Source organism: Mytilus galloprovincialis, chromosome 3, assembly GCF_965363235.1.
Source record: "Mytilus galloprovincialis chromosome 3, xbMytGall1.hap1.1, whole genome shotgun sequence".
NCBI lineage: Eukaryota > Metazoa > Mollusca > Bivalvia > Mytilida > Mytilidae > Mytilus > Mytilus galloprovincialis.
In genome coordinates this window covers 55,892,393-55,919,726 of record NC_134840.1, presented here as the reverse complement: position 1 = coordinate 55,919,726, position 27,334 = coordinate 55,892,393, and the positions used below count along the sequence as shown (strand labels likewise).

Genomic DNA, 27,334 nt, shown 5'->3' with positions numbered 1-27,334 from the left:
TTACTGATCTATCTTAACGGTAAGGTAATGGGTTCGTTGATCCCTTTTATTCAAAAAGAGCTCTTTCCAGGAGAATATCATAATAATTTAGACAAAAGGAAGGATGTGGGGAAAGCAACAAATGCGGCAAAATATGACATATAGAAAAGAAAATGGTTATGGAGTAAACATTCGTGTGACAACAACTCAGACGATACATAAAACATTAGAATAATAAAGAAAAAGTTGGTTTTCCCTATATACGTGTACCTGCAGTGTTGGTGTACGAGGCGCGTTTATGATTTTCGTTATGTTACTTGATATGAAAAATTGACAAACAATAATATTTTACTTGTAAAAGTAAATCCCCAGCCTGTAATAGCTGCTCTTCTTGTTCCATTTCAATTAATAGAAACAACGCTGTTGCCTTTCTTGTTTTTATAGAATCATATGGTTTTGTGAACGTCTTTCTTAACTGTCGTATTAGACTGACCAGTGCATATCGCTCATGGCACTTTAAATGTATTTTAGCGCGAAACTTACATTTAGCTGGATTTATTGACGTCGTAGTTCCATCTTGTCGCCTTCGTACTTTTATTCGATGGCAACACGACGGGATTACGAGGTCTTCACGAAGTCGTGTTGCCATCGTAAGACCTTCGGGTATCTTCGTGATTCATTCGTGTAGACATCGTAATGTCAAAACTGCCCGATGGAAACACGAATGCAATACGATGTGCAAAGATGCATTCCCGTTGACATCACGATGGTGAGGATGGTGATACGAACTCAATACGAACCCTCAACATCGGACGCACCTTCGGAGATTTTTTAACATGTTAAAAAATTTAGAACCCTTCCCGAAGTTGTCCCCGAAGGCTAGAAAAAGTGGCCGATTGTTCTACGATTGTTAAAGATGACACTACGAATAGCTCGATCTGGATACGATCAGTCCCGATTTTGAACATTTCCATTATCATGTTGCCATCGGCGTAAAAATCGGGACAGTGTGACGCGGGCATAAGGGATAACATTGGTTCCCGTTGTTTACTTTCACAATTGTATTCTTCGAATGACACAATTCTTGACACGACTTACCCCTCAACTCAGTTGAAATTAGTTTACTATTATATAATTTTCTTCATGCTATAAAGAATACTGAGTCCTAATTTCAATATGAGTTGAATGCTTTTCTAAGTTTAAAACAAATCCGAAATACAGGACTTCATTACATATGTCTGAAAATGTACCTTCTGCCATCGCAGTCACTTTTGTATCCAATAAGCAGGAATAATCATTGAGGGGATTTATGAGGGGGAATCCACAAACTAAGCAATGTATCAGCTGAGTAGGGTGCCTTAAATAATAACAAGAAAACATAATGTGTCTAGAAAACAGTTCTTTCAACCAACCACAATCTGGTTGGAAAAGGACATTCTTTTTTGGAAAACAAACATTTATAGAATACATTCATCCTGAGAAGGGAGGAGAAATTATTTTATGAAAATGGAAAAAAAGCACACGTGTGCAAAGGTAATTAAATTTCAATCCAAAATATTTATTTGTTTTCCGACAAAAACTGATCAGCGCTGAATAAATTACTGTCCAAATTTGTGAACTATTATAATCTATAATAACGATATCAATCCGTTTTCACGAATTACAAATGTATAAGCTTATTTCACAGATTCGTCCTAATGATTTCAATCCGACAAAACGAATCATATCATTCATGATAACGAATTATATAATTTCAATAACTAGAATTCAATTACAGTCGATTTCATTGAGTGTGTAAGGAAAGGTAGAATCCTTGGTTAGTTGAACCATGAAGTCATGACCTCCTTTCGAAGTAGTCTAGTCCTACAGACAGACAGACAGACAGACAGATTGATTATCTGGCGGATTAGTCTATTCTTAAAGGAGGGTATTTTACCTAATCTAATATTGACTTCACGATTCAGCTAACAAGCAAGCTAACCAAGGATTCTACCTTTCCCTACACACTCAATGAAATCGGCTGTAATTTTTGGGATTCATTTATCATGCACGGATAAAAATAATTAGCACACATAAACTTATAATACTGACAAAACTGTTGTCTGCTATTTGGTCGAGTTGTTGTCTCTTTGACATATTCCCCAATTTCTATTCTTAATTTTATTCAAAATATAAAAAAGAAGATGTGGTATGATTGCCAATGAGACAACTATCCACAAAAGACCAAAATAACACAGACATTAACAACTATAGGTCACCGTACGGCCTTCAACAATGAGCAAATAACTTGTAGATATAATGTTGTCTATTGGAATAACTTGTAGATCTAATGTTATCTGTTGTAATAACTTGTAGATCTAATGTTGTCTATTGGAATATCTTGTAGATCTCATATTGCTTAACATTTTCCCTATCAAAGAATTCTCTATACATACTAAAGTTTCCGCAAAAAAGGTGAACATCTTCATTCAACAGCAATAACTCCTATAAGAGATAAATCAATTATTTCGGTCATGGTTACCTCTTTTTTATAGATCTTAGTCAGTTCTATAGGTTATATCGGTTATAGTTTTAATATAATTACCAAAGCTCAGCAGTTCAAACGACCTTTGAAAATGGGATGATGGCGATAGAAATAAGTATCAAAGCCTCATGGCCATGTAAACAAAAATAACATTCCAGGGGCAATAACTCCAAAGTGGAATATGCAATTGTTTAATTACATAGATTGCTGTACCTGTTGATTACTTTAAATCCACATTCGTCAGTTTTCTCAACTTGTTGTAGTTGTTGAGATAGGCAAAAAACTGAAATTTGCCCAAACAAATAACAATCATATTCCTAAGAGGATGGTACAATTTATCTGAAAATTCTATAGAATGACCTTGACCTGCTTTTCATGTTTATTCAATGTCGTTTGCACTTACTGCTACAGCTTGAGATATAAGACAAAAACTGCAATACACCGTTTCGTCTTTTGAGGTAACGATTGCCTTGTTTGTTGATGGATCAAATCCCGGAATACAATGTTTGAATCTAGATTACCAATTAAGTAAAGTTTGGTAACATAATGGCACAGTAGTTTTTTAAGTTTATGAGGACATATGGACAGACACCAAGTGATGCAGAATTGAATCCAGCTAATTTAAAAGGGGTTCCAACCGACAGAACACCCACACTGTATCCACCACTGTGATTGCAAAAGCTCACATGGCCTTTGAAGTCAGTTAAGCTTATTATAAGGTCACAATAATAAATATAACACAATTCTGACTTCATCACTGGTCCCTTGGTCTAGTAATATCTGTAAATGAAATTTTACTGGTCCTTGCCACATGTCTGACAGACCTTAGGAATAACTGCTTAAGTGTAAGAAATAGGTCCTGTTGTTCCTACTTTTTACATTTAAAACAACTTAATTGTAAGTCTTGTACAAGACCAATGATAGTACACATACAGTTTCACATGGATGTGGACATCAAGAGTACAAATCACAAAACAGCTTCTATCAACTTCCATGCCACAATAAATCAAAACTTGATTGAAAAAAATTATAAATTTTATTATCACCTTTGTTTGCTAAAAATCTGTAAAAGTATTTGTATATAAAATAAAACAATGTAACAAAATGTGTCACCCTGTCCAGCTGTTGATTGTAGTGTATGTGTTATTCAGTCTAGCACTAGAGTTGTAACAAGGCATTCAACAAACATGTACACAACAAACAATCAAACTTGCCTTGATATCTACCCTAGCTTATAGCAATATTCCACAACCACACACAAAAACAAACAAAAAAGATTTGTTCAAATGAATTTGATATATTTTAATTCAGCCTGATGTTTTTTCTTGTTTGAATATTATCAATTAAATTATATAAAAGAAATCTGTGTTGACCTATAATTGATATCTGTTTTTATTTAGTTGGCTTTAAAAATATGACATTGAGTTTGAGTCACAAGTAGAAGTTATATATATTTCTATGGTTTATTTAATAAATCCATTGGTAAATTATCAATTATAAAGAGACTGGGAGTTTGATTCTAAATTTTGAAAAATATAAAAATTTAAATTATACTCAAAGGAGTAGGTCCAGTAAGACCCCTTTTAGGCCCCAAAATATAGCAGTTTTACAAAATTGTTAAAATGTAAACTTTTAGTTATTTATTGGACATAAGAATGCTTCTGCTACATAAATATGGGCTGTTTTTGACATAACCATGCACATCTATTGGGTAGTAGCACCATTAAGTCATGCTAAATTACTGAAATTTTCACAATTTTAGCATTTTAGTTAAATTTTAGACGGTTTCCGAGTAAAACGAAAGTGGCCGCATTCGTTTTCATCCTTAATATTGAACTGAAAGTTGTATTTGATGATTATACATAACATATATGAACGTTGAGGATGAACACGGATGGGGCCACTTTCATTTTTGACAAAACCCATCTGAAAAGTGACATTTTTCAGCATATTTGGTAGATTTTTCATATTTAAGCTTGAATCGGATCGTTTTTAATGACTAAATCAATTAAAATCTTTCACATAACCTAATTGAATCAAATGAAATAGACACTTAAGTGTTTAAAAAAAGTGGTCAAAATCTTAAGTCAGATGAACCTGAAATTTGAGGCCAAAATCGGTCCTTACCGGACCTACTCCTTTTATATTCTAATTAGTAGGGTTCAAAATTTTAATGCTATTTCACTGAAAATGTATATAAAGAGGATTTTTACATGTGTTAATGTTTTTCTTAGTTAAAATATTATAATGTATAAATTCCTGAAAAATGTTGGGTTTGTGGCATATGGTTTAATGCTGTAAATCAAACAAAAATATAAAAGGACGGATATTGGTAAAAAGTATAAAAATCTCAGCACAATGTGTTCATATCAAATATAAACTGTTGACACAGGGATATGTCTCGCCTGGCAGCATCAAATTAAGAAAAAAAATATCTGATGGCCAGCAACATTGCTAATTAATTGAAAGTCACTGGACAATGCCCTAGAATGCCTAAAAAAAAGTTGCCAAACTGATATGTACTGATAAAAATGCAACTTCATTCAAAATATATTTGATCTATCACAAGCTGTTCCTATTAAACTAACTTGAGGAGAAAATTCAACAATTGCTGATTTGTCACTGGAAAAGCAATCCTTATTTCTCACTTTCCAAAGCTTTCATCACAGGCAAGAAAAAATAGCACAGTTTGTTATTATTTTTAAATAAAACTTTAAATCAAACTAAAAATTGTGATTATTGGTATTACACAATTTTTTTCTTTCCATGGAATTTTTACGACCAGAATTTAATCTTTTCTTTGTTCAACACTAAAATTTACATGACTTTTTTTTTACTTATATGTGTTTAATCTTTCTGGTTTCCAGAGGCAAATCCCAAATCTTCCCAACCTTAAATTCTTACAATATTGTGCTGAAATCTTAGCAGAATCTGTCACAAAAAGTAATAATGGAAAAAAATGTTTCCAAGCGTAAAAAGTGGCGTTGGCAAACAATACAATCATACATCATGTATTTTTGCAGTCAAAAAAATAAATAAATACCACTAAAACTTATTGAGCCCTATAAATACAATAATAACTTTTTAACAACCTTTCATAATAAATAAATAAATAACTAGATATCACAGCTATCTAAAGTGCAGTAAGTTTTTAGATTTCGGTCGAACATCATAATCAAGTCCTCTTATTTCTAAAGCTTTTAATTTTGCTTTGAATAATCTGTCTTTGAGTTCATGTCGTTTGACTAGTTCCTGAGTATAAAGGCTGTCATAGGTTTCAGGTTCACTATATTTTGTTAATAGCTCTGAAACCCTCTGATCTCGTTGACGGAGATTTTCCTTGCCATACATATCAAAGGAAACCTTTTTCTTTGGAGTATCGGGATCTTTCTTTCCTTTGGATAGGCATGAGGAATGTGGATTGTCTATGGACAAATCTGCAACTAAAAAGCACATTTTATAAAAATATTTAAAATGATATCTTTTGCTTTCAACTGGAATGTTATATATATATAGTTTTCAAAGAATACAAATGATTTATCTCTATTTTACATGGTATTTCACAAGTAAATCTGCTTGTAATTTTTTTTTAGACTAGACTAGAATGGAATACTGTTCAAAGAATATCTGCAATTCTTTTAAAAAAAATCTTTTTTTGAAGTTTCTTGTAAGGAACAACAATTGGCAAGTATATCAAGTAATTTTAACTTATCCTTGGGCCACGGTTTTTTAATTTGTTGGTTTACGGATTTTCTCCATGAAAAAGTCGGGTCGGTCGGTCGGGAAAAAAAAAAAAAAAAAAAAATACCTTTCAAGACAGAAAACTGATATGCAAAATAAATATATATTTCACCTTTCTAATAATATGTTTGTTATCCTATTTTGTCATCATTTCTTAAATTTTAGTTTAATGAAATATTATTGCTCAGTTGTAATAAAAATTGCATGACATTGCCTAATAATTTCCCGTAAAAAAGGGGGTGCACGGACAAAGACGTAATTAAATTTCATAAAGGAAGACAAATTCACATAGCTCTTAATCAATTCCAGAAAACTTGGTGAATAATGATCTTTAAGAACGAAAACTGATAAAGAATTAAATGTAAAAGCGTGGTAAGAAAATAATTTTCAACACACGCGTCAAAAACGTAATAGACTCGTCCACTGGAAAAAACGAGAATATCGGGTTAATCTGTTGTCACGCATTCCCGTTTTTATCCAAATGGACGAAATTTTTTTATTATCTATGAAACAAGAAAATTTTAAATGATCTGTTATAAATATTCAGTACTTTAACTTGATGTCCTGAACTTCCACCTGTCCACATTTGGACAAGTCTATTTCTATGAGAAGATGCATCTTTAATACGGACTGTTGACAAATAAGAGAAACGAACTTATTGTGTAATTGGTTTTAAACACGGGTTTCGTTCCACAAAAATATTTGTCCAAACGACATGTCAAGGTCATTTATAATTGATTTATCTATTTTTAGAAACGTAAACTGGAAGTTTCATTTTTTTCACAACAGAAAGTGTTATCAATTCTGTTAGTGATTAATGCATTTCATTTTATAAAAAAAGGCTAATTTATTTATTTTTCAGGGATAATGCATTTGTTAGGGTCGGCGGGAATGAAAAAGCATGAAAAGTCAATTTTATTTTTATTCTGGAAATAGGCAAAATCAGGTCGGCGGATCCGTAAACCAACAAATTAAAAAATCCTGGCCTTAGAAGCATTCGTTTTTAGATGCAATGTTCTGGTGTCATTATATATATATATATAATTAACAATCTAGTATAAAGCAATAGTTCATAAGAGTCATATATTATAATATAATTTATAACATACCTGAATTTTATTTTATATTGTTAAAGTGATTAACTGTAGAGATCTAGACAGAACATATAAGTTATTGACCAAATATCCTAGTTATTATACAAGCAATAAGATACAGTGTAACCTGTGGCGGCTGTGCCTAATCAGACACACTGGGGGTCAGAAAAAATGTTGGATTAAGCAGGGTGTCAGAATACACAGTTTTTTTTTCTGCAAGGATAGGCATATGTTGGGACAATAAATATGTGTCAACAAGAGTGCACACGCTGAAATGTCTCGCCTTCTATACTAATCATTGATATTATGTAGATAGTCCTAAGTATAAAGCTTTATTACAACTGTCTCATAAACTTAACATTAACCAAGATAACTAAACAAAGACCAATGAACCATGAAAATGAGGTCAAGGTCAGATGAACCATGCCAGGCAGACATGTACAGCTAACAATGCTTCTATACAACATATATAGTTGACCTATTACTTACAGTTTAAGAAAAATAGACCAAAACACAAAAAAAACTTAACACTGTGCAATGAACCATGAAAATGATGTCAGGGTCAAAAGAAACCTGCGCTACTGACATAAAGATCAAAAAATATTTCCATACACCAAATATAGTTGACCTATGGCATATAGTATTAGATAAAAAGACCAAAACTCAAAAACTTAACGTTGACCACTGAACCATGAAAATGAGGTCAAGGTCACATGACATCTGCCCGCTAGACATGTACACCTTACAATCATTCCATACAACAAATATAGTAGACCTATTGCATATAGTATGAAAAAAAACCAGACCAAAACACAAAAATTTAACTACAACCACTGAACCATGAAAATGAGGTCAAGGTCACATGACATCTGCCCGCTAGACATGTACACCTTACAATCATTCCATATAACAAATATAGTAGACCTATTGCATATAGTACGAAAAAAACAGACCAAAACACAAAAATTTACCTATAACCACTGAACCATGAAAATGAGGTCAAGGTCAGATGACACCTGCCAGTTGGACATGTACACCTTACAGTCCTTCCATACACCGAATATACTAGCCCTATTGCTTATAGTATCTGAGATATGGACTTGACCACCAAAACTTAACCTTGTTCACTGATCCATGAAATGAGGTCGAGGTCAAGTGAAAACTGTCTGACAGACATGAGGACCTTGCAAGGTACGCACATATCAAATATAGTTATCCTATTACTTATAATAAAAGAGAATTCAACATTACAAAAAATTTGAACTTTTTTTTCAAGTGGTCACTGAACCATGAAAATGAGGTCAAGGACATTGGACATGTGACTGACGGAAACTTCGTAACATGAGGCATCTATATACAAAGTATGAAGCATCCAGGTCTTCCACCTTCTAAAATATAAAGCTTTTAAGAAGTTAGCTAACACCGCCGCCGCCGCCGGATCACTATCCCTATGTCGAGCTTTCTGCAACAAAAGTTGCAGGCTCGACAATAAAAGCAAGATGTTTGAATATTTGGTCAATATAAATGTCAGATAGGCAGGTTACAGCTTAGCTATTCTAACAGCAATAAGGTACTCTCAGTGTCTAAACTATATGTGTGTACTCAAAGAGGTTAGAATAACATTAAGAACAAGGAAAATGACCATCTAGTGAAACCATTTCAGGAAAGTTGGCCAACCTCTTAAGAAGAACCATCTTTTTAGGTTTAATTTATTTGTGGTAAGATGCGACTTTTTTGCTACTGTAACTTCATCCTCAACTTCCAGGAAAAAGCTGCCACTGAGTAATATGAGAGTTCAACTTTTTTTTAAATGTGTCAGGTGCACTTGCTCCATGTTTTTTTTTTTTTATGAATTCACTTGCAAGATAATTTTAACCTATTCTGTAGGATTTCTGACCTATATGTCTGACTAAAAATAACTTTTTATGACCCCTAATTGCAAGGAGATTCCTTGTACTCTTTGCGATCAAACCACATATCGAATATTGTTGACCTATTATTTATAGGAACTGTACTCTAAATCAGATGTGAAATTGAAGCCAATATGACATATCATACTTAACCATCACATTCCAAATATTGTTAACATCCTGTTTAGTGTATAGTCAGAATGTAGCAGAACACATCCTGACTACTTGCATATGAAACCAGGACAGTTTCAGGTGCCAATGACTAGCTACCAAAGTGCTGTCATAAACTACTTCTTGACAAGTATTTGTTATTTTTTTTAAAAGTGAAGGTAAAATATTAAGGTTATTTGCAAATCAGTAATGTTGTGATAGAGGACATCTTGTGTACATTATTTGTATATTGATAAACATTGATAAGATTCAAACAATTTCATTTCTTTATTCTAACTTTCCCTTATGTACAAAGCCATGTATATAATGGTATCATAGTAAACATTCCCACAGCATGCATAGAAAATTGCATAAACTAAGTACTATAAATGAATCAACATTTGTAACATGTCCTCTCAATATTAATGAAAGCTTCTAATGTTGTATTAAATTATGCATCTATAAAGTTTAGTCTGCAACCTGAACCCTTCATTTGGCAAGCAGTGCAAAAACGTATACTGTTTACTAGGTTTATTTAGTCCTTAGAAGAACTTTGTATTAAAGCCTTGATTTTTACTTAAGGCCTTGTCTCTTGAAGCGCTTAGTTTTGAAAAGGAATGTATAAATATTATGCAATTTTGTGTATCTACAAAAAAATTACTGAATTAAAGGACATTTTACTTTTTAACAATTTCCTAGTAAACAGTACACATTTTTATCAATATCCTCATTACTAGCAAACACTATATATTACTACATGTACATAACAATCAGGGTTAAATATTAATTACACAATGGCACAAACACAAATGTAGAAAGAACACATATGGTGAGATCAAATCAAGTATCAGTCATCTTTAAAATCTGACAATTTTAGCATATCTCAGCAAGAATATAAGCAATTCCATGTGTACAAAATAAAGATCAAACTTCAGGAGTATTAAATACATTTTTTATATTGTTAAATATAATTCAAAATTCTTTTTTCCAGCACTACTGTGAATTCTTTTATTTCTGTGGGTACCAATTTTCGTGGTTAGAACAAAATTGTATATTCTTGGATATTTAATTTCGTGGTTTTAGCAAAGTCTGCATACAACCCCTCAGAAAATTTGTAATTCGTTGAACATTTTAAAAATTCATGGTTCTCTTGTGGTACCCACAAAATCCATGAAAATTGGTATCCAACAAATACTAATGAATCCACACTATTTGCTAGATAAACAATTAAATTAACATACGTTTTAGTGATAGATTTTATTGCTCATGGAATTTAAACAAGATAAAAAAAAAAAAGAGCAGAGTTATCTCCCATTAAATGCTATATTTAAAAATGTCAGATTTTAAAAAAGACATGAAACACAAACATTGCACATACCAAATACTTGGCCTTTATATATATTAAATTCACCACAAAGATTGTAATGTTTGTATTAATCAGGGTTTGAAACCCATCAACTTCAATCATAAAATGTATAAAACAAAGGCTTTTTCATTTGGCATGTAGGAAACAGACAATACTTGATACCAGACAATACATAATGCCACAAATAATGATGATTTCACTGTTATGTGTGATTAATAAGGCACATTATTATAGTTATGAATTATAACCATTATCATTTAAAATACATGAAAGCACTATGGGTTTAAAGCAATACAATTACACAATGATGAATACAAACTGGCTGAACTCAGATGATGGGTAGAATGTAATACAAAATGAGCAGAAATAATGCATAGAAAAAGTATAAAAGGAGTAGAAATATTGCATAGTAAAGTTATACAAAATGAGCAGAAATAAGCCTATAATTTTCTGCCATGACATTACAAATGCAATGTATTCAGCCTATGGTAGCAACTCTTATTCATCACAAAATTAAAGATATTAATATTAGACAGAAACAATGTGAATAATGAAATTTTCTCCTCAAATTTAGTTTTCTTCATATTTTTTATTTTAAATCCACATATCTTAACCTACAGTTTTGGAGCTTGCTCATCAGGGGTTTCATTATCTTTCATGTTGACTGGTACTTTCCACGTTTCTAGGTGGTACTTTTCAATTTATTCCATGAATATCTTATATAAAAATTCCTACATTTAGGCGGTACTTGTCAATAGCATAGGAGGGTAAAAGTACCGGGTAACGCCTCCTAATGAATGCCCTGGCTCATATACATTTACTTTTTCATATACTTAGCATTGATATTATAGCTTTTGCATATGTGTTATGAGCGGATAATTTCCCACCCGGGCTGATAACCCATCAGGCCGATATGGAAAAAAGCCATGCATTAATCTCTATGTAATATATTTAAAATAAAAATCTAGACAATGATAACAAACCCAAACTATGGTAGATTCATTTTTTGGCAGCTATTTAAAATGTATGATGATAAATGTAAGAGGAACAATAACAAAATTGTCAAAAATTTCTAAAAAAAAATATATGCTGCATTCAATAGTTTTCATTCATTTCATCTTTTGGTTTAAAATTTAATTTTTTTTTCTGTCGAAACAGACTGGACTAGTAAAATACTTAATATAAGGAAATTTGATTAAAAAAGGATTCAGTTTTTCAAAATTGTACGAAAATTACTTTTGATATTAAAAGTAACAAAAAAAAACCAAATGGCACAAGAGGCAACAAGTTACAAGTTAGGTAAACATATACAAAAGCAAAGTTATGCTAGCAGAAGATATACAATGCAGTAAATTAAGCAATAAGGTAGCAGATATACAGATACAATTACTTAGGACTGTTCATACAGGAAACACATGGATGTTGCTAAAAAAATCATGTATTAAACTTTAACAATAAAAGAACAGAATTCCAATGTCCCCTGCCCATGCATGTATTTTTATCTGAACTCCAAAACAAGTTTTTCAATTAATTTTTTAAATTTTTGTTTTAAAACTTTTCCTAAATATCCTGCAATATGTTGTACAGAGAAATCTAAGAGAAAAATACAATTTGCTTCAATTGGTGGGTCCTGAATTCCATGCTCATCTCCCTTGAAATGAAACAGTCCTTAGTAAGAAATCAACATATAAAGCAACAAATAAAGCCACAGCACAAAAATTAATAGTCCTCTCTATTAAAGTCTAGTTTATCCAGTGGTGATCTGAATGGTGAATTACGTCTAATGAGATATGGGGGTACTTTGAGGAGTGGGACTATAGGGGAAAGTGGAGCAGGAGGGGCAGTTTTCCTACCTGCATCCCCTGCAGAATTAACATCTATACAACTGCCCTTTCTTTTATATTCTTTCATTAGTTGGTCTAATCTATAAAAGAAATGATAGAAAACTGTAATAAAACATTTTGGCCTTAATTTTAATCAATTTTTAATAGTTGGTGAAGCGAATAATACATCATCTAAAAGAAATAGCTTTTAATATATAAACTATGTATTCATGCATGTTTTAATCAGTACAGTAAAGTTAGAATATTAATGTCTTGTATCAAACTAAATAATATGAACAAGACATTGCCTAGAGCTTATTGCTTGTATATTTAAAGCATAGTTCTGTTTTAAGCCTGAATATCATGAATATCAACATTTTCTTATGATAACACATAATACATGTACTATCAAAGATCAAGCCTGCTTTTAAAATGCCATATCTGTAGAAAGATTATGAAAATCAAAGTTAACCTGCTTTTCAGTGTCGATAGTAATGTTGTAGTCCTACTAGAAATCCCTTCATCCATGTTTTTTTTGCTTTTAAAGGACAGAAGAGTGGACTGACAAAGAATCCAATGTATGCTACAGTTGACATTTTTTACAGGGAGTTTATAAACAGCAGTGTTCACTTCGCACATTAGAGATGGCCATTGAATAACTAATTTTCATGTAGAATTATAATTTGACACTACAAATGTGGAATCTAATTTAGATATTTCCTAAGACTATCTGTATAGTTACTTTTTTAATTTTTCTTCTAATTCTATTTCTTTTCTTGAAATTTCTTTTTCTCTAGCTGAAAATAAGAAATATAAGAAATGTATGCATGGAATGAATTTAGATGTATGATTAAACAAGTACATGTAACAGCCTAAACAAATTATGAAGTTGATGATCAGCTGATATACAGTATATTTGTATTTTACCACTGGTATGCAACCAAAGTATTTGAAAGTTGTCATGTTAGAATAACATTAATAAGCTTTAATATAATTTTAATCATGAACTTTGTCACTGAACCATGACTTGTAGGTCTCACCATCCTTTTAAATATAGTTTGTGTATTAATTCATATCAAAATTCTTTAAACCTGAACTTTAACCAAAAGCTTAACCAATGTACAGAAAAAAAAGAGAAACATTATGAAGGGCAATAATTTATCTTGCTGCCAAGTGCAACAAAGTTTCAAGAAGCATTGTGTATTGATAAAACAGAAAACCTTTTTTTTCAGTTTTAAATCCTGTGTGAAATAGAAATTTGTCTAGACTGAACTAGGCATATGAATCATGGAACAGCCTTTTTTTCCCCAAAAACAATAATTTGTCTTACTCTCAAGTTCTTTCTCTTTGGCTTCTACTCTTTTTTCTCTAACTCCAATATCGTCAGAACTTTTGGATGATTCTGATTCCCTACTTGAGGAGAGTTGTCTTTCTAATAGCTGTTGTTGTCTTTGTATTCTTTGATCTCGTAATATACCTTCAATTCCTGGTCTTCTATGAACCTAATGATTGAAAAAAAAAGTTAAATAGAGGACAGTGACTCAAATTTTTAAATATCTTTGTAATAAAATTGTTTTAAACACAATTGATTGTTTGTTTGCTATACATCCAGTGGCAAATATTCAAAATATGTTCAGGACGAGCAAAACAAAATATATTTGTATTTTAATAAAAATAGTTTATGAAACATAAAACCATTATTGGAAAGTTCTTGATTTTTGGTGTTAAACGCCACTTTGAGCATTTAATAAGACTAGTTTATGGCAGTAATCTTGCTTTTATTGGTAAAAGAAGCAAAAGTTGCAGACCAATTACCATGACCAGCAACAAGAAAACTGAGAATTCTAGTCAATTAAGATTAGTTTTCAAAACCCAAGATTTGAAGGTCTGCACACTAGAAAATAATTGTAATTTAGGGTTTAAATTTCATGTAACGAGTATGATACCTTAATAAAATATTATGAATTTAATCATTTTCCTTTTCATTGGAGTTATATTAACTTTCATAGATTTCATTGGCATAGGCATAGGTGAACCACAAGGTGAACTGTAAAATAAAATTTTCTAAATTTCTGTTGGCAGTATTTCTCGAAACCACAAAATAAAGTTTTCCTCAATCCACAAAAATGATCTACAATATAATAGCTATTCTATACCTCAACTCTAAGTAATTTGGCTATAACTTCATTGAGATCACTTGAATATCTGATTGGAATTCTGTTAAACTCTCCCATACAAATCTTTTTGTTAAGTTCTGATTGGTTACTGGCAGTAAATGGAGGATGTAGTGAACACAGCTCATATAACATACATCCCATGGACCATATATCTGACTTTTCGTTATATGACATGTTATTCACAAGTTCCTGGCAAAAATAAAAAAATTTGAGGGATCACTTAATTTATACTCAATAAAAGTTTTATTTACAACTTTTATATTGGCACAAATTACAGCAAATACTATGATCATGACTATGGAGCATACATGTGTGCTAGTCTTTTAAAGTCATCTGTATTGTCATATTGTAAATTAAGAAATTTTGTAATGTTTTAATCATTACGATAATTGTGTGAAAAAATCATTTTGTACATTGTAATTGATGTAACTCAATATATATCTTTTTACATCGATAGGGCAATTAGTATAATTTTCAATAAGTTTTCAATTTGTTGAAATTTGAGTTATACTATAAATGGGCTTACATTGGCATAAATATATTAACTCTTTAGAAACAAACATATTTTCATTTTCAAATAGTATGATCTGCAAAAAAAGCCTTTTACTTAATTACATTTAAATATGACCTCTAAGATTGTCCTATTTAAAATGAAGAAACCGCATATTCATTAACCACAAACTTACAGGCGACATATAATATGGAGTTCCAACATATGTTTTAGCAAAACTTGTCTCATGATGTAGCACTCTGGCAAGTCCAAAATCTCCTAACTTCACATTTTTATCAATGTCTAGAAATATATTGGCTGGTTTCAAATCACGATGTAGCACTGCTTTTCCATTTTTGCGTCGATGACATTCTTGCAAGGCAAGAGTCATTTGAATGAGCATCTTCCATACAAATTGTTCCTCCATATATATCCTGAAAAAATTAAAACATTTACTGACTTTGAATTCAAAACTAGAGGCTCTAAAGAGCCTGTGTCGCTCACCTTGGTATATGTGAATATTAAACAAAAGAAGCAGATAGATTCATGACAAAATTGTGTTTTGGTGATGGTGATGTGTTTGTACATCTTACTTTACTGAACATTCTTGCTGCTTACAATTATCTCTATCTATAATGAACTTGGCCCAGTAGTTTCAGTGGAAAATATTAGTAAAAATTTACAAATTTTATAAAAATTGTTGAAAATTGACTATAAAGGACAATAACTCCTTAGGGGGTCAATTGACCATTTCTGTCATGTTGACTTATTTGTAAATCTTACTTTGCTGAACATTATTGCTGTTTACAGTATATCTCTATCTATAATAATATTCAAGATAATAACCAAAATCTGCAAAATTTCCTTAAAATTACTAATTTGGGGGCAGCAACCCAACAACAGGTTGTCTGATTTGTCTGAAAATTTCAGGGCAGATAGATTTTGACCTGATAAACACTTTTACCGCATGTCAGATTTGCACTTAATGCTTTGGTTTTTGAGTTATAAGCCAAAAACTGCATTTGGTTGGCCGGGTCACGCCACACATTTTTTAAACTAGATATCCCAAAGATGATAATGGCCAAGTTTGGATTAATTTGGCCTAGTAGTTTCAGAGGAGAAGATTTTTGCAAAAGATTACTAAGATTTACGAAAAAATGGTTAAAAAATAACTATAAAGGTCAATAACTCCTAAAGGGGTCAACTGACCATTTTGGTCATGTTGACTTATTTGTAAATCTTACTTTGCTGAACATTATTGCTGTTTACAGTTTATCTCTATCTATAATAATATTCAAGATAATAGCCAAAAACAGCAAAAATTCCCTAAAATTACAAGTTCAGGGGCAGCAACCCAATAACGGGTTGTCGCTTTCATCTGAAAATTTGAGGGCAGATAGATCTTGACCTGATAAACAATTTTACCCGATGTCAGATTTGCTCTAAGGTTTTGGTTTTTGAGTTACAAGCCAAAAACTGCATTTTACCCCTATGTTCTATTTTTAGCCATGGCGGCCATCTTGGTTGGTTGGGCGGGTCACCGGACACAATTTTTAAACTAGATACCCTAATAATGATTATGGCAATGTTTGGTTAAATTTGGCCCAGCAGTTTCAGAGGAAAAGATTTTTGTAAAAGTTAAAGACGCCGGACGACGGACGACGGAAGACGACGGACGCCGGACGCCAAGTGATGGGAAAAGCTCACTTGGCCCTTCGGGCCAGGTGAGCTAAAAATGGTTAAAAATTGATTATAAAGGGCAATTACTCCTAAAGGGGTCAACTGACCATTTTGGTCATGTTGACTTATTTGTAAATCTTACTTTGCTGAACATTATTGCTGTTTACAGTTTATTTCTATCTATAATAATATTCAAGATAATAACCCAAAACAGTAAAATTTCCATAAAATTACCAATTCAGGGGCAGCAACCCAACAACGGGTTGTCCGATATATCTGAAAATTTAAGTGCAAATAGATCTTGACCTGATGAACAATTTTACCCATGTTAAATTTGCTCTAAATGCTTTGGTTTTTGAGTTATAAGCCAAAAAACGCATTTTACCCCTATGTTCTATTTTTAGCCATGGCGGCCATCTTGGTTGGTTGACCGGGTCACCGGACACATTTTTAAACTAGATACCCCAGTGATGATTGTGGCCAAGTTTTGTGAAATTTGGCCTGGTAGTTTCAGAGGAGAAGATTTTTGTAAAAGTTAACGATGACGGACGCAGGATGACGACGATGACGGACGACAGACGCCGGACGCCAAGTGATGGGAAAAGCTCACTTGGGCCTTTGGGCCAGGTGAGCTAAAAATCAGCAATAGGTCACTGTTCATAATGTGACTGTTCTTTTGTTAAGGCATTTTATTTAGGAATTCTGAAATACAATTCATGTAAAATATGCTTATTATGTCAGCATAAATGGACTTACACCATAAACTGTTTTACTTTTGTTTTACTCTAGCATGTCTAAGCAACATCTGCAGGTCGAATTTTTTTCTTTCATCAAACTCAAATAAAACATCTTGCCTACGGTACATAAACTGCTATTCCATATACATATAAAATATATTTTGTTTGCATTCTATTTAAACTGATTATTCTGAAACACATACCCATCTTTTCTACATCTGGATATTAGTGTTGCTAAGTCTCCACCATCACAGAACTCCATGATTATATAAATGGTGGTGTTGCTACGATCAATGATTCTATCATAGTATCTAACGATATGTTTGTGCTTTAGTTCTCGTAAAAGGTTAACCTCTGACACCAACATTTGTTTTTCTGATTCTGTCATGGATCCATAGTCCATCTCTTTCCAAGCATAAATCTGTAAAGTTTAACATATATTTAAAATTTATACGTCAAAATAGGAAAAACAACAATGCACAGTATGTGGACAATTTCTTTGAAATTTGGCTGTAAAAGAATTTAAAACAAGCCTAAAACAAGCCTAAAACAGGCTAAGTTTAGTTTGTTGTTTAAAACGTCAGCTACTTCATTTTCAAACTAATAATTGGACTGCATTTTATAAAGAATGTCCATTTTTAAGACAAAGTGGACACAATGCATAGTCTTAACTGTATTGCTGTCTGTTTGTTAATTCTACATTAGCTATAGGTAAAGGGGGAGGGTTAAGATCTCACAAAACATGTTTAACTCCATCACATTATCTGCCCTTTGTGTGTGTTTTTATTCTAAGTTTGGTTCATTTGTTTGTTTAAAGTTTATTATGGCTTCCATTTCTTTGAACTGGTACACATTATTGCTTGAGGGTCCGCTGAAGCCCTTCTCCCATTGCAGGATTTTATTCCTGCATTGAAGACCCATTGTGAATTGGTAGCCATGAGCTGCTTTTTGCTTGGTTTGTTGCCTCTATTCTATACCTTCCTGGAGACATGGATTATTTACTTACCTTGCCATCTTTCTTTCGTCTTATTTTCTTACAAGTCCCATAGGATCCTGATCCAATCGTTGACAAAGGTTCAAAGTCATCCAGTGTACTGTAAGGCATCTTCTGGCTAAAGAAAAGAAACAGAAACACTTGTTGAAGGATGGATAATCTTATTTCTTAAAGGAGAATCAGCTATGAATTAGACCAAAAAATTAAAGATGATTCTTATTGTTCATGATGTTTGAAGAAACATGAGTATTAAAAGAACCAAAATTTGAATTATTCATGTATTTCGATAAATATAAAATAAGAAGATGTGGTATGATTGCAAATGAGACAACACTCCACAAGAGACTTAAATGACACCGAAATTAACAACTATAGGTAACTGTACAGCCTTCAACAATGAGCAAAGCCCATAAATGACAATGTAAAACAATTCAAACAAGAATTTATGTAAAAGCAGTTTGTTTGGCCAATATTTGTCAAAATAAGCACAACATCTCTGATGTATTTTTGACTTGCAAGTGAATAATTCAATCTCATGTGAATCCAGATACATATGAACTTCATTTCAACCCCTTAGTTTGAGATTGGTTACATATCTACTAGGCATTTTCAGCTATATAAGGGGAAAAAATGTCAACACTGAAAGTGAAATAAAGGGTTTGGTTAGATTTGGTTTGGCCGACTGATTTGATTCACAAAAACTCACCAAGGTTAATATATTTCTTTAACCTATAACATGAAATCAAACAGACCTAGAAAAATCCATTTGCATGAGGTGCTATCTTATCTCAATGGTCAATTATATGGTGACACAGTGTCTAGACTAAAATACACACAAAATTGTGAGAGTCCATGTATTCTTAATTGTTTATTTTAGATGTTTTTTTGTAATTTGGGTATATGTTTAATTATGTTAAAAATCAAATATGAGAATTTGAGTCAAATCTTTGAACATGAAATTGTTCTAACTCTATTTACAAGGCTTGTAAAAGAAAGTTTCTTTTACATGTACATTTGTATATGTGGGAAATGATTTAAGTTAGGATCCTTTTTGTCGATTTTTTTTCATTATCTGTGACTGTGTAAATTTCAATTATTTGGTACTGTAATATAATCTTTAATTAATTAAGCAATGTTATTATGTTTGATAGTAAAGATTTGTACCTGTGTGCTATATATATGCCCCCTGATAATAATGTGTTTTACCGAAAGTATGACTTAGATGTCTTTGAAGTTTTACAGGAACAAATAGAACATTACAGTGTATTAGGTAACATTGCAGTGATTGGTGATCTCAACGGAAGAATAGGTTTAGAAAATGACTTCATAATGCAAGACAATTTAAATGTATTTAATTGCAATGAAACTGATTTACTTAATTATGAACCTGATCTACCAAGTAAAAGAACAACAGAGGACATAAAGCCGGCTAATTCATTTGGTCGTAAAATTTTGAACTTATGTAAATCTTCTGGTATAAGAGTATGTAATGGTCGTTTTGGGAAAAAAAGTGAAACTTTTACATTTCAAAATAAGAATGGATGTAGCGTAATTGATTATTTGCTTTTATCTTGTGATTCATTTTCTATTGTTAATGATTTTGTCATTGGTGATTTTACTACTTTTTCATGTCATGCACCGTTAAAAGTTGTATTTAAACTTAAAGGATTATCTTTAAATGAAATATGTACTTGTAAAACTGTAAAATATGATTGTTATAAATGGAATGAAGGGTTTAAAGATGACGTTAAAAGGGACCTTGCGGCAAATTCCGATAAAGTTAATGAACTGATGAATAGTTTATCCGACGAGCCAAGGAATATCGACGAAATTGTGAACAATATTAATTCGTGTCTCTCCGGTATTGTCAATAAATATACAAAAACAGAAGTGACTAAAGTTTTAAAATGTGATTATTGTAACAGCTCGAAGCGAACTTATAAACCTATACATATAGGGCAAGACAAACCGTGGATAAACGATGATTGCAAACAATTGTATATAGAATATAGACGCTCATTAAAACAATTTAACCAAAATAAGTGTGAAGAAAATAGACTAATTTTAAATCTTGCTAAACAAAGATTTAAACGAAGCGAGAATAGTTTAAAAAGACGATATAAAAAACAGAGGGGAAACATGTTGAGTTCTATGAGAAAAAAGAATCCAAAGTACTTTTATCGAAAATTCAGGAAACGAAAAAAGGCCATACAAAGCAACATAAAGTTAAACGATTTTGTGACGCATTTTAAAAACTTAGTTTCTAAAGAAGAAATTGACGACGGACCGGAAGAAGAAGTCAACAATGAAGTCATTTATGAAGAATTGGACCGACCTTTTACGGAGCAAGAAATTGATGTTTGTGTTAAAAAATTGAAAACTGAAAAAGCAACAGGCTATGACAATCTATTAAATGAATTTTTGAAGGAGTGTAAATTAGCCCTACTGCCACTGTTATGTAAACTTTTTAACGTAATACTTATTACAGGTTGGTTTCCAGAAATATGGGTCAAGAGTGTTTTAGTTCCGCTATTTAAAAAAGGTCCAGTTGATGAAACAGGAAATTATAGAGGAATTTCGCTTGTGTCTCATGTTGGGAAATTGTTTACTTCTGTCATTAATACAAGACTATTAAAGTGGTGCAAAGAATACAGTATATTGACTGATGCGCAGTTTGGATTTGTCCCTGGATACGGTACACACGACGCGATTTTTGCCCTTCATTCTATTGTATCAAAAAGTTTACGTAAAGGAAAACGTCTCTATTGTTGTTTTATTGATTTTGTCAAAGCCTTCGACAGTGTGTCACATTATGTTTTATGGCAAAAAATGTTAAAATGTGGTATTAGTGGAAATTTACTGAATCTTATTAAATCAATGTATTCTAAGTTGAAAACTTGTGTTAAATTAGATGGTGAATTTTCAGATTTCTTTCATTGTAATGTTGGCCTAATGCAAGGCGAATCATTATCACCATTTTTATATGCAATTTATGTAAATGACATAGAAATTGAGTTAATTAAACAAGGAATAGAACCATATGAAGTAAAATTGTTAAATCTTTATCTTTTTATGTATGCTGATGATACAGTTCTCTTCAGCGAAAGTATATCTGATTTACAAAAAATGATAGTCACTGTATATGATAGTTCATACAAGAATGGTCTTGACATTAATTTAAGAAAAACCAAAATAGTTGTTTTTCGTAACAAAGGTGTACTGAAAGAGAACGAAAAATGGTATTTGAATGGTAAAATGATAGAAATGTGTGATCAGTTTGTATATCTTGGTTTGTTATTAAACTATAACGGTACTTTTACTGTAACACAGAAAACACTATCTGAACAGGGTAGAAAGGCTACATTTTGTTTATTGAGTAAAATTTATGATGATTGTTATAACACTGAGACTTTGATGTCCTTATTTGATACATATGTAACAAGTATTGTGAATTATGGTTGTGAAATATGGGGTTTCCATAAGGGAGCAGATATAGAAACGCTTCATTTGTATTATCTAAAAAGAATTTTGAAAGTGAGAAAAACGACTGTAAACCACATGGTGTATTTTGAACTTGGGCGTTTACCATTGTATGTAAACAGATATGTAAGAATGATACGTTACTGGTTGAAGTTATTAGAATCTAATAATTGTATATTGAATAGTATTTATGAAGATATGTACGAATCTAGTTTTGTCAAACCGAATGATAAACTCAATTGGAGTTGTAAAATAAGAGACATACTAAACAGGTATGGATTTAATGATATATGGTTAGCACAAAGTGTTGGAAATAGTCAATTATTTTTGCATGAATTTAAAAAAAGAATTGTTGATAATTATATAGCTGAAGCCTTGTCATTTTTTGAAAATACTTCAAAATGTAATTTATATCAATATATACATGATGGACATACTTTGCAATTTTATTTAAATCGACCATTGAACAGTTTATACCAGTCATATGTAACTAAATATAGAATCAATTCACATTCACTTAATGTAGAAACTGGAAGATACTTTAATATTTCCAGAAATGAGCGTGTTTGTAATATGTGTAATAAGAAAGTAATCGAAGACGAATATCATTTTATATTAGAGTGTGATAAATATGTAAATGTCAGAAGTAAATATATTAAGATATATTATTATAGAAACCCATCTACCTTCAAATTAGTTCAATTACTATCTGTAAGAAATATTAAAGAATTAAATAATCTGGGTAAATACCTCTATGAGGCAGAGAAAATTCGTAACACTTGATTTTGTTATGAACCTTTATTATCAATGTAAATTGTATGCCAAACTTCGCTATATATTAATGCTGTATATGTTTATGTAAACTGTATAATTTGTGTATGTATTTAATCCTATGAGCTGTATATTTGCTTACGGAATAAAGAATTATTATATAATTGCTTGTTTCTTTGTACATTTTACCTTTTCAAGAATAATTAGTGCAAGGGTTTAGTACCCAGGCATCTAGTTTTACCTTGGATTAACACCCTGTACATGATTGTATATTATTTATCCTTAGGATTGACTGTTTTCTTAGTTGTTGCTTATATATTCATCATAATGAGAAAAGAAAAATACATACTTTTTAAATTTGTTTTTACCAAGTATTCAATAAAAGTATGTATTTTACTGTTGTCTAATGGTTTTGCAGTTTTATATTTAGGACTGTATAATGAACATGATGTACATGTATTATTTTTTTTTAATCCAAAATAATTTACATCAAACTTGTTATTAAATGCAAATTATAGAAAACTTACCTTCAAAAGCAAATCCAATGCAATGTCCAAAATTACATGTTTATGAAATCTGTAATAACTTTGAGACTGATTACAACATTTTATATGTTGTAATAAATCATTTTGTTTATAGGTTATCCTACTTTACACAAAGTGACTAATGTATTTCCTTTATATTTTCCAAGCTGACCTTGTCACCTGTTGGGAATCACCACTACAAATTTTTAAATTTTCATCCTTAATTTTGTGTGTTTCACAAGCTGACATTTAAATTGTGTGTTTTCCTGCAGGGTAAAGCAGTTCAGTTATACTCCTTTATTTCCTAGATTTAGATAAGGTGTCACATTGTTTGACTCCAGTATATTAGATTACATAATTTTATCAACAAGATAATCATAGCCCTGTAGGGATTAATTTTGAGCAATTATAATATAATTAACATCAAAGGTCAATCCACAAACATTTGTGAGACACAAATATTTACTTAAAGGTTTTATTACACAATAAATGACAAAACTGTGAATGAAGAGGAAAATAAATTCTAGTAGGGCCAATAATAAATAATTGTATTGTTTACAAAACCCTGTCCATCTGTCAGGATGGGTAAGATTGTTTTGTAGTTTGTATGTTAATATATATTATAACAATGAAAAAAATGGTTTTCACTTTGACATTACTTGCTAGAAAATTAAATAGATTCATTTTGTTCTTTTGAGATCAGCACTGAAGTGTAACAAGATAAGTCACATTTATAGTACATACTATGATGCACAGTATAAATGTGCTGTGTCACTGATAGCTAAATGTTAAAAAAAAAATGCTCTTAAAAATCCTAGTACCTAGATTTTTGTTATAATCATACTGGACCCATAATTCCCTATATGAATATTTTATAGATCATAAACAAGCTGAATGAAGATCCTCTATTTTTAGATACACTGATTTGCCTAGGCAAAAAAAATAAAAAATTAAATTAAAATGTTTGATGCTTCTATATATAGTACCTACTCTTAATTTTCATTCTAACCCATAAACAATTCTATTGGTATTTTCATTTTTTTATTTTTGGAGATTTTTAGATTAGCTCCAATATTATTCTGTAACATTTTTGTTAAAGCATCTTTAAAGTCCAAGGCATCCTCTTATACATGTCATTTGCATGTTAAATATTTAGAAATCATTTTTCAAAATTAAATTTTACATACATGATGATAATACATGGTCTACCCTTTTCTATGCAAGCAGACAAGAAAAAAGTATTCATTATGTTTAAGCCTGATATAAAAAGATTAACCCTCAAGCTGTAAAAGCCTGCATATGTAAATTCTTTGTGGTGAATAGACTACGTTTCAATACAGCACAAAATGACTGCATGTAAAATTTAAATGGTCTACAAGATGTTAAGAAGTCTCGTGTACAGTATACAGAAAGTGTGATGGCACATTTCACAAACAACGCTGTTTAAATATAGTGGTTAACCATTATATTTTGTACACTTGCTTGTATTGCTGAAGAAAAAAACCTCAACAATTGCATCATCTTCTTTCATTAACAAATACAGTAAAACCTGTATAAACCGGCCGACTACGGGACTATGAAAGAGGGCCGGTTTGGACAATGAGCCGGTTTATTCAGGTTTCCGTTTTGACCGGAAGTTAAGTACTTGTGACGTCCGATATTTTGCCTGTAAAAGTTCTCTCTGATTGTGAATTATATCTGATAAATTAAAATACTTTCACTTCGTTTTTCATTGTTTGCCTTTGCATCCTAATGCTCGCGTTGTTTGGATTGTGAGACGAGAGTTTCGATTTACTTCCATGATTATTAATTTGAAATGTTAAAATGGCCGATTAAAAAGCCAGAATATATCAAACGTAATATTCATCACTATCGAAACGTTGTCGTACAGTGTACAATACCCATTGATTGTTGTCATCTGGGTGTTTTTCATTATCAAGGTCATGTGTTTAGGGGTTCACTACAGGGAATCGAGGATTTCGAAATCACGATGAAAATGTCTTACTCTGCGATTTAAATTTGTTTATCCAAGTTACAACGTAAGTTCAATCCAAGATATATTCGGTGTTTTTTTTCGTTTAACTGACACGTTTATAATGTTTTAATAAATAATACAGCTCACTCCTGTACGATTGTAAGTTCACAGTTTAACACCTGACTAATTGATTATCCTAAAAAGCCATATTGTATAAACAAATATGTTTTGATTGCATATCGATCATTGAAATTAATTAGACAAACCGGTTTTGACAGGTAATAATTAATGTAATTAAGAGTACTGGGACTTCATAATTAGACCGGAATTCGGAATACACAGGGTCCGGTATACTAAGGGTATTTTAACAAAGACTTTGAAGAGGAAAACATGGGACTTTCATTTTCGGCCGGAATGGACAGGAAACCGGTTTATTCAGGGTCCGGTTTAATCAGGTTTGACTGTAATGGTTGAAGTTTGTTCTTTGTTGATGCAATAAGTAACACATGCTTTCATTTTTTTGCTGTAATAGCCATCTAATTTTCTATTTATTAATTAAACTACAGGAAGTACAATGTAAACTATAATTATTTATAAATTCAATCAGCCTGCAGGATCTTGTATTGGAATATACACAAAAAAGTGAAAGAATTCTCTTATAATAAATACTTAAATGTAACTGTAAGTTATGCTAAATGTGTTTAAAAAATTCAACATAGATATATATCTAAATTATACATCTTATGGCTATTTTAGTATTTAGAAACCTGCGCTGCTTGAGCTATTGACGTCATTCAAAACTCAATTTTTCATTGTGGTGTCAGATATTTTGTATTACAATGTCAAAATCTTATGGGAACCTTTGTGATGTCCAGTAATGGTGGAAAAATCACAATAAGGTGTATTGTATGTCATCATACATGTATTTCTTTACAAGCTCTCATAATGATTAAATTTACATGTGCATCCAAAAGTGGCAAAATAATTACTAAATTAGTTTACTGACATGACTGATGGTGGCTGCTAAATGGTAGAAGTAGAAATACCCATTAGACAGTTGTTGTATAGTTATGTTTGTTTGGTGTTTTAAAACCACTTTTAAGCACCGCATTAAGGTTACTTTATGAGGGTCAGTTTTTATTGGTGGAGGAAGCTGGAGTGCCCGGAGAAAACCACAGACCTTCCATAGGAAAACTGACAATCCTAGTCAATTAAGATTAGAGTCGAGTGCACACGCACTAGCGGGGTCCCAACTCACAACCTCAGTGTTGACTGGCTAGTGATTACAGTAGTAACTACTTAGACCACTCGGTCACCGATGCCCCTTAATTGTTATACAAGAAAAATACCTATTTTTGAGACTAGGGAAGAAATTTTTGGAGAAGTCTGCTCATTGGGTATGACTACCTTGTGGTATCTATTGAGGGGGATACCCTATAATTTTGATTGATAAACTTACTGCTTTACTGAATGTCTGGAATAACGATTATGGTCTTCACCTGATAAATCAACATCAAATTTGAAATCCTGAGTCATTTTTACTTTTTTTATGTTTGATTTATACTCATAGTCTTCAGCACCATTCATGTTTTTTCAGTGTGAAGATTGTGCATCTAATTGTTTATGGCACATCGTGAAAAGACTAAAAGGTTGACTGTTAAAAACGTAAACATCCGTCAAACTCTGTAGATCAAAATAGAATCGGTGATCTTGGAACATGTCCAGACACGAATTTTCAGAAGTTAACCTTACGCAAGTAAATTAAGATTTAGAGAAATCACCATCATTAACCTTTTAGGAGAGGGGACTGTGTAAACTTTTGTGGACCATTTCTTAGCTTTGTTCCCACAGATACATTGCTGTCAGCTTCCGTGTTTGAAGTTCCCGCAATATGTAAACGTTGTTGTGATTGGAGAAGA

At 31.7% G+C, this 27,334-nt stretch overlaps 1 protein-coding gene across 4 annotated transcripts; it reads right to left on the bottom strand.

Moving 5' to 3' along the window:
• Positions 1-3,520: 3,520 nt before the first annotated feature.
• On the bottom strand, positions 3,521-27,334 carry LOC143068376 (serine/threonine-protein kinase Nek2-like). Of its 4 annotated transcripts, none has more exons than XM_076242382.1 (9): positions 27,207-27,334; positions 18,678-18,783; positions 17,875-18,092; positions 15,451-15,688; positions 14,744-14,953; positions 13,918-14,089; positions 13,330-13,384; positions 12,618-12,688; positions 3,521-5,946 (listed from the first exon to the last, which is right to left on the bottom strand). In XM_076242382.1, the coding sequence occupies exons 2-9, from the start codon at positions 18,774-18,776 to the stop codon at positions 5,633-5,635; spliced, it is 1,377 nt and encodes a 458-aa protein (XP_076098497.1). In that variant the 5' UTR covers positions 18,777-18,783; positions 27,207-27,334; the 3' UTR covers positions 3,521-5,632. The 4 variants fall into 4 exon arrangements, with proteins under 4 accessions (XP_076098497.1, XP_076098500.1, XP_076098496.1 ...); XM_076242385.1 differs by having other exon boundaries at positions 27,197-27,303; XM_076242381.1 differs by lacking the exon at positions 27,207-27,334 and adding an exon at positions 26,875-27,117.

Coding starts and splice junctions, on each gene's coding strand:
- LOC143068376 (XM_076242381.1), bottom strand. CDS start 27,002: ATGAATGGTGCTGAAGACTATGAGTATAAATCAAACATAAAAAAAGTA. Junction 18,093..18,677: donor GACGAAAGAAAGATGGCAAG/GTAAGTAAATAA, acceptor TAAACTTTACAG/ATTTATGCTTGGAAAGAGAT. Junction 15,689..17,874: donor TCCAGATGTAGAAAAGATGG/GTATGTGTTTCA, acceptor TAATTTTTTCAG/GATATATATGGAGGAACAAT.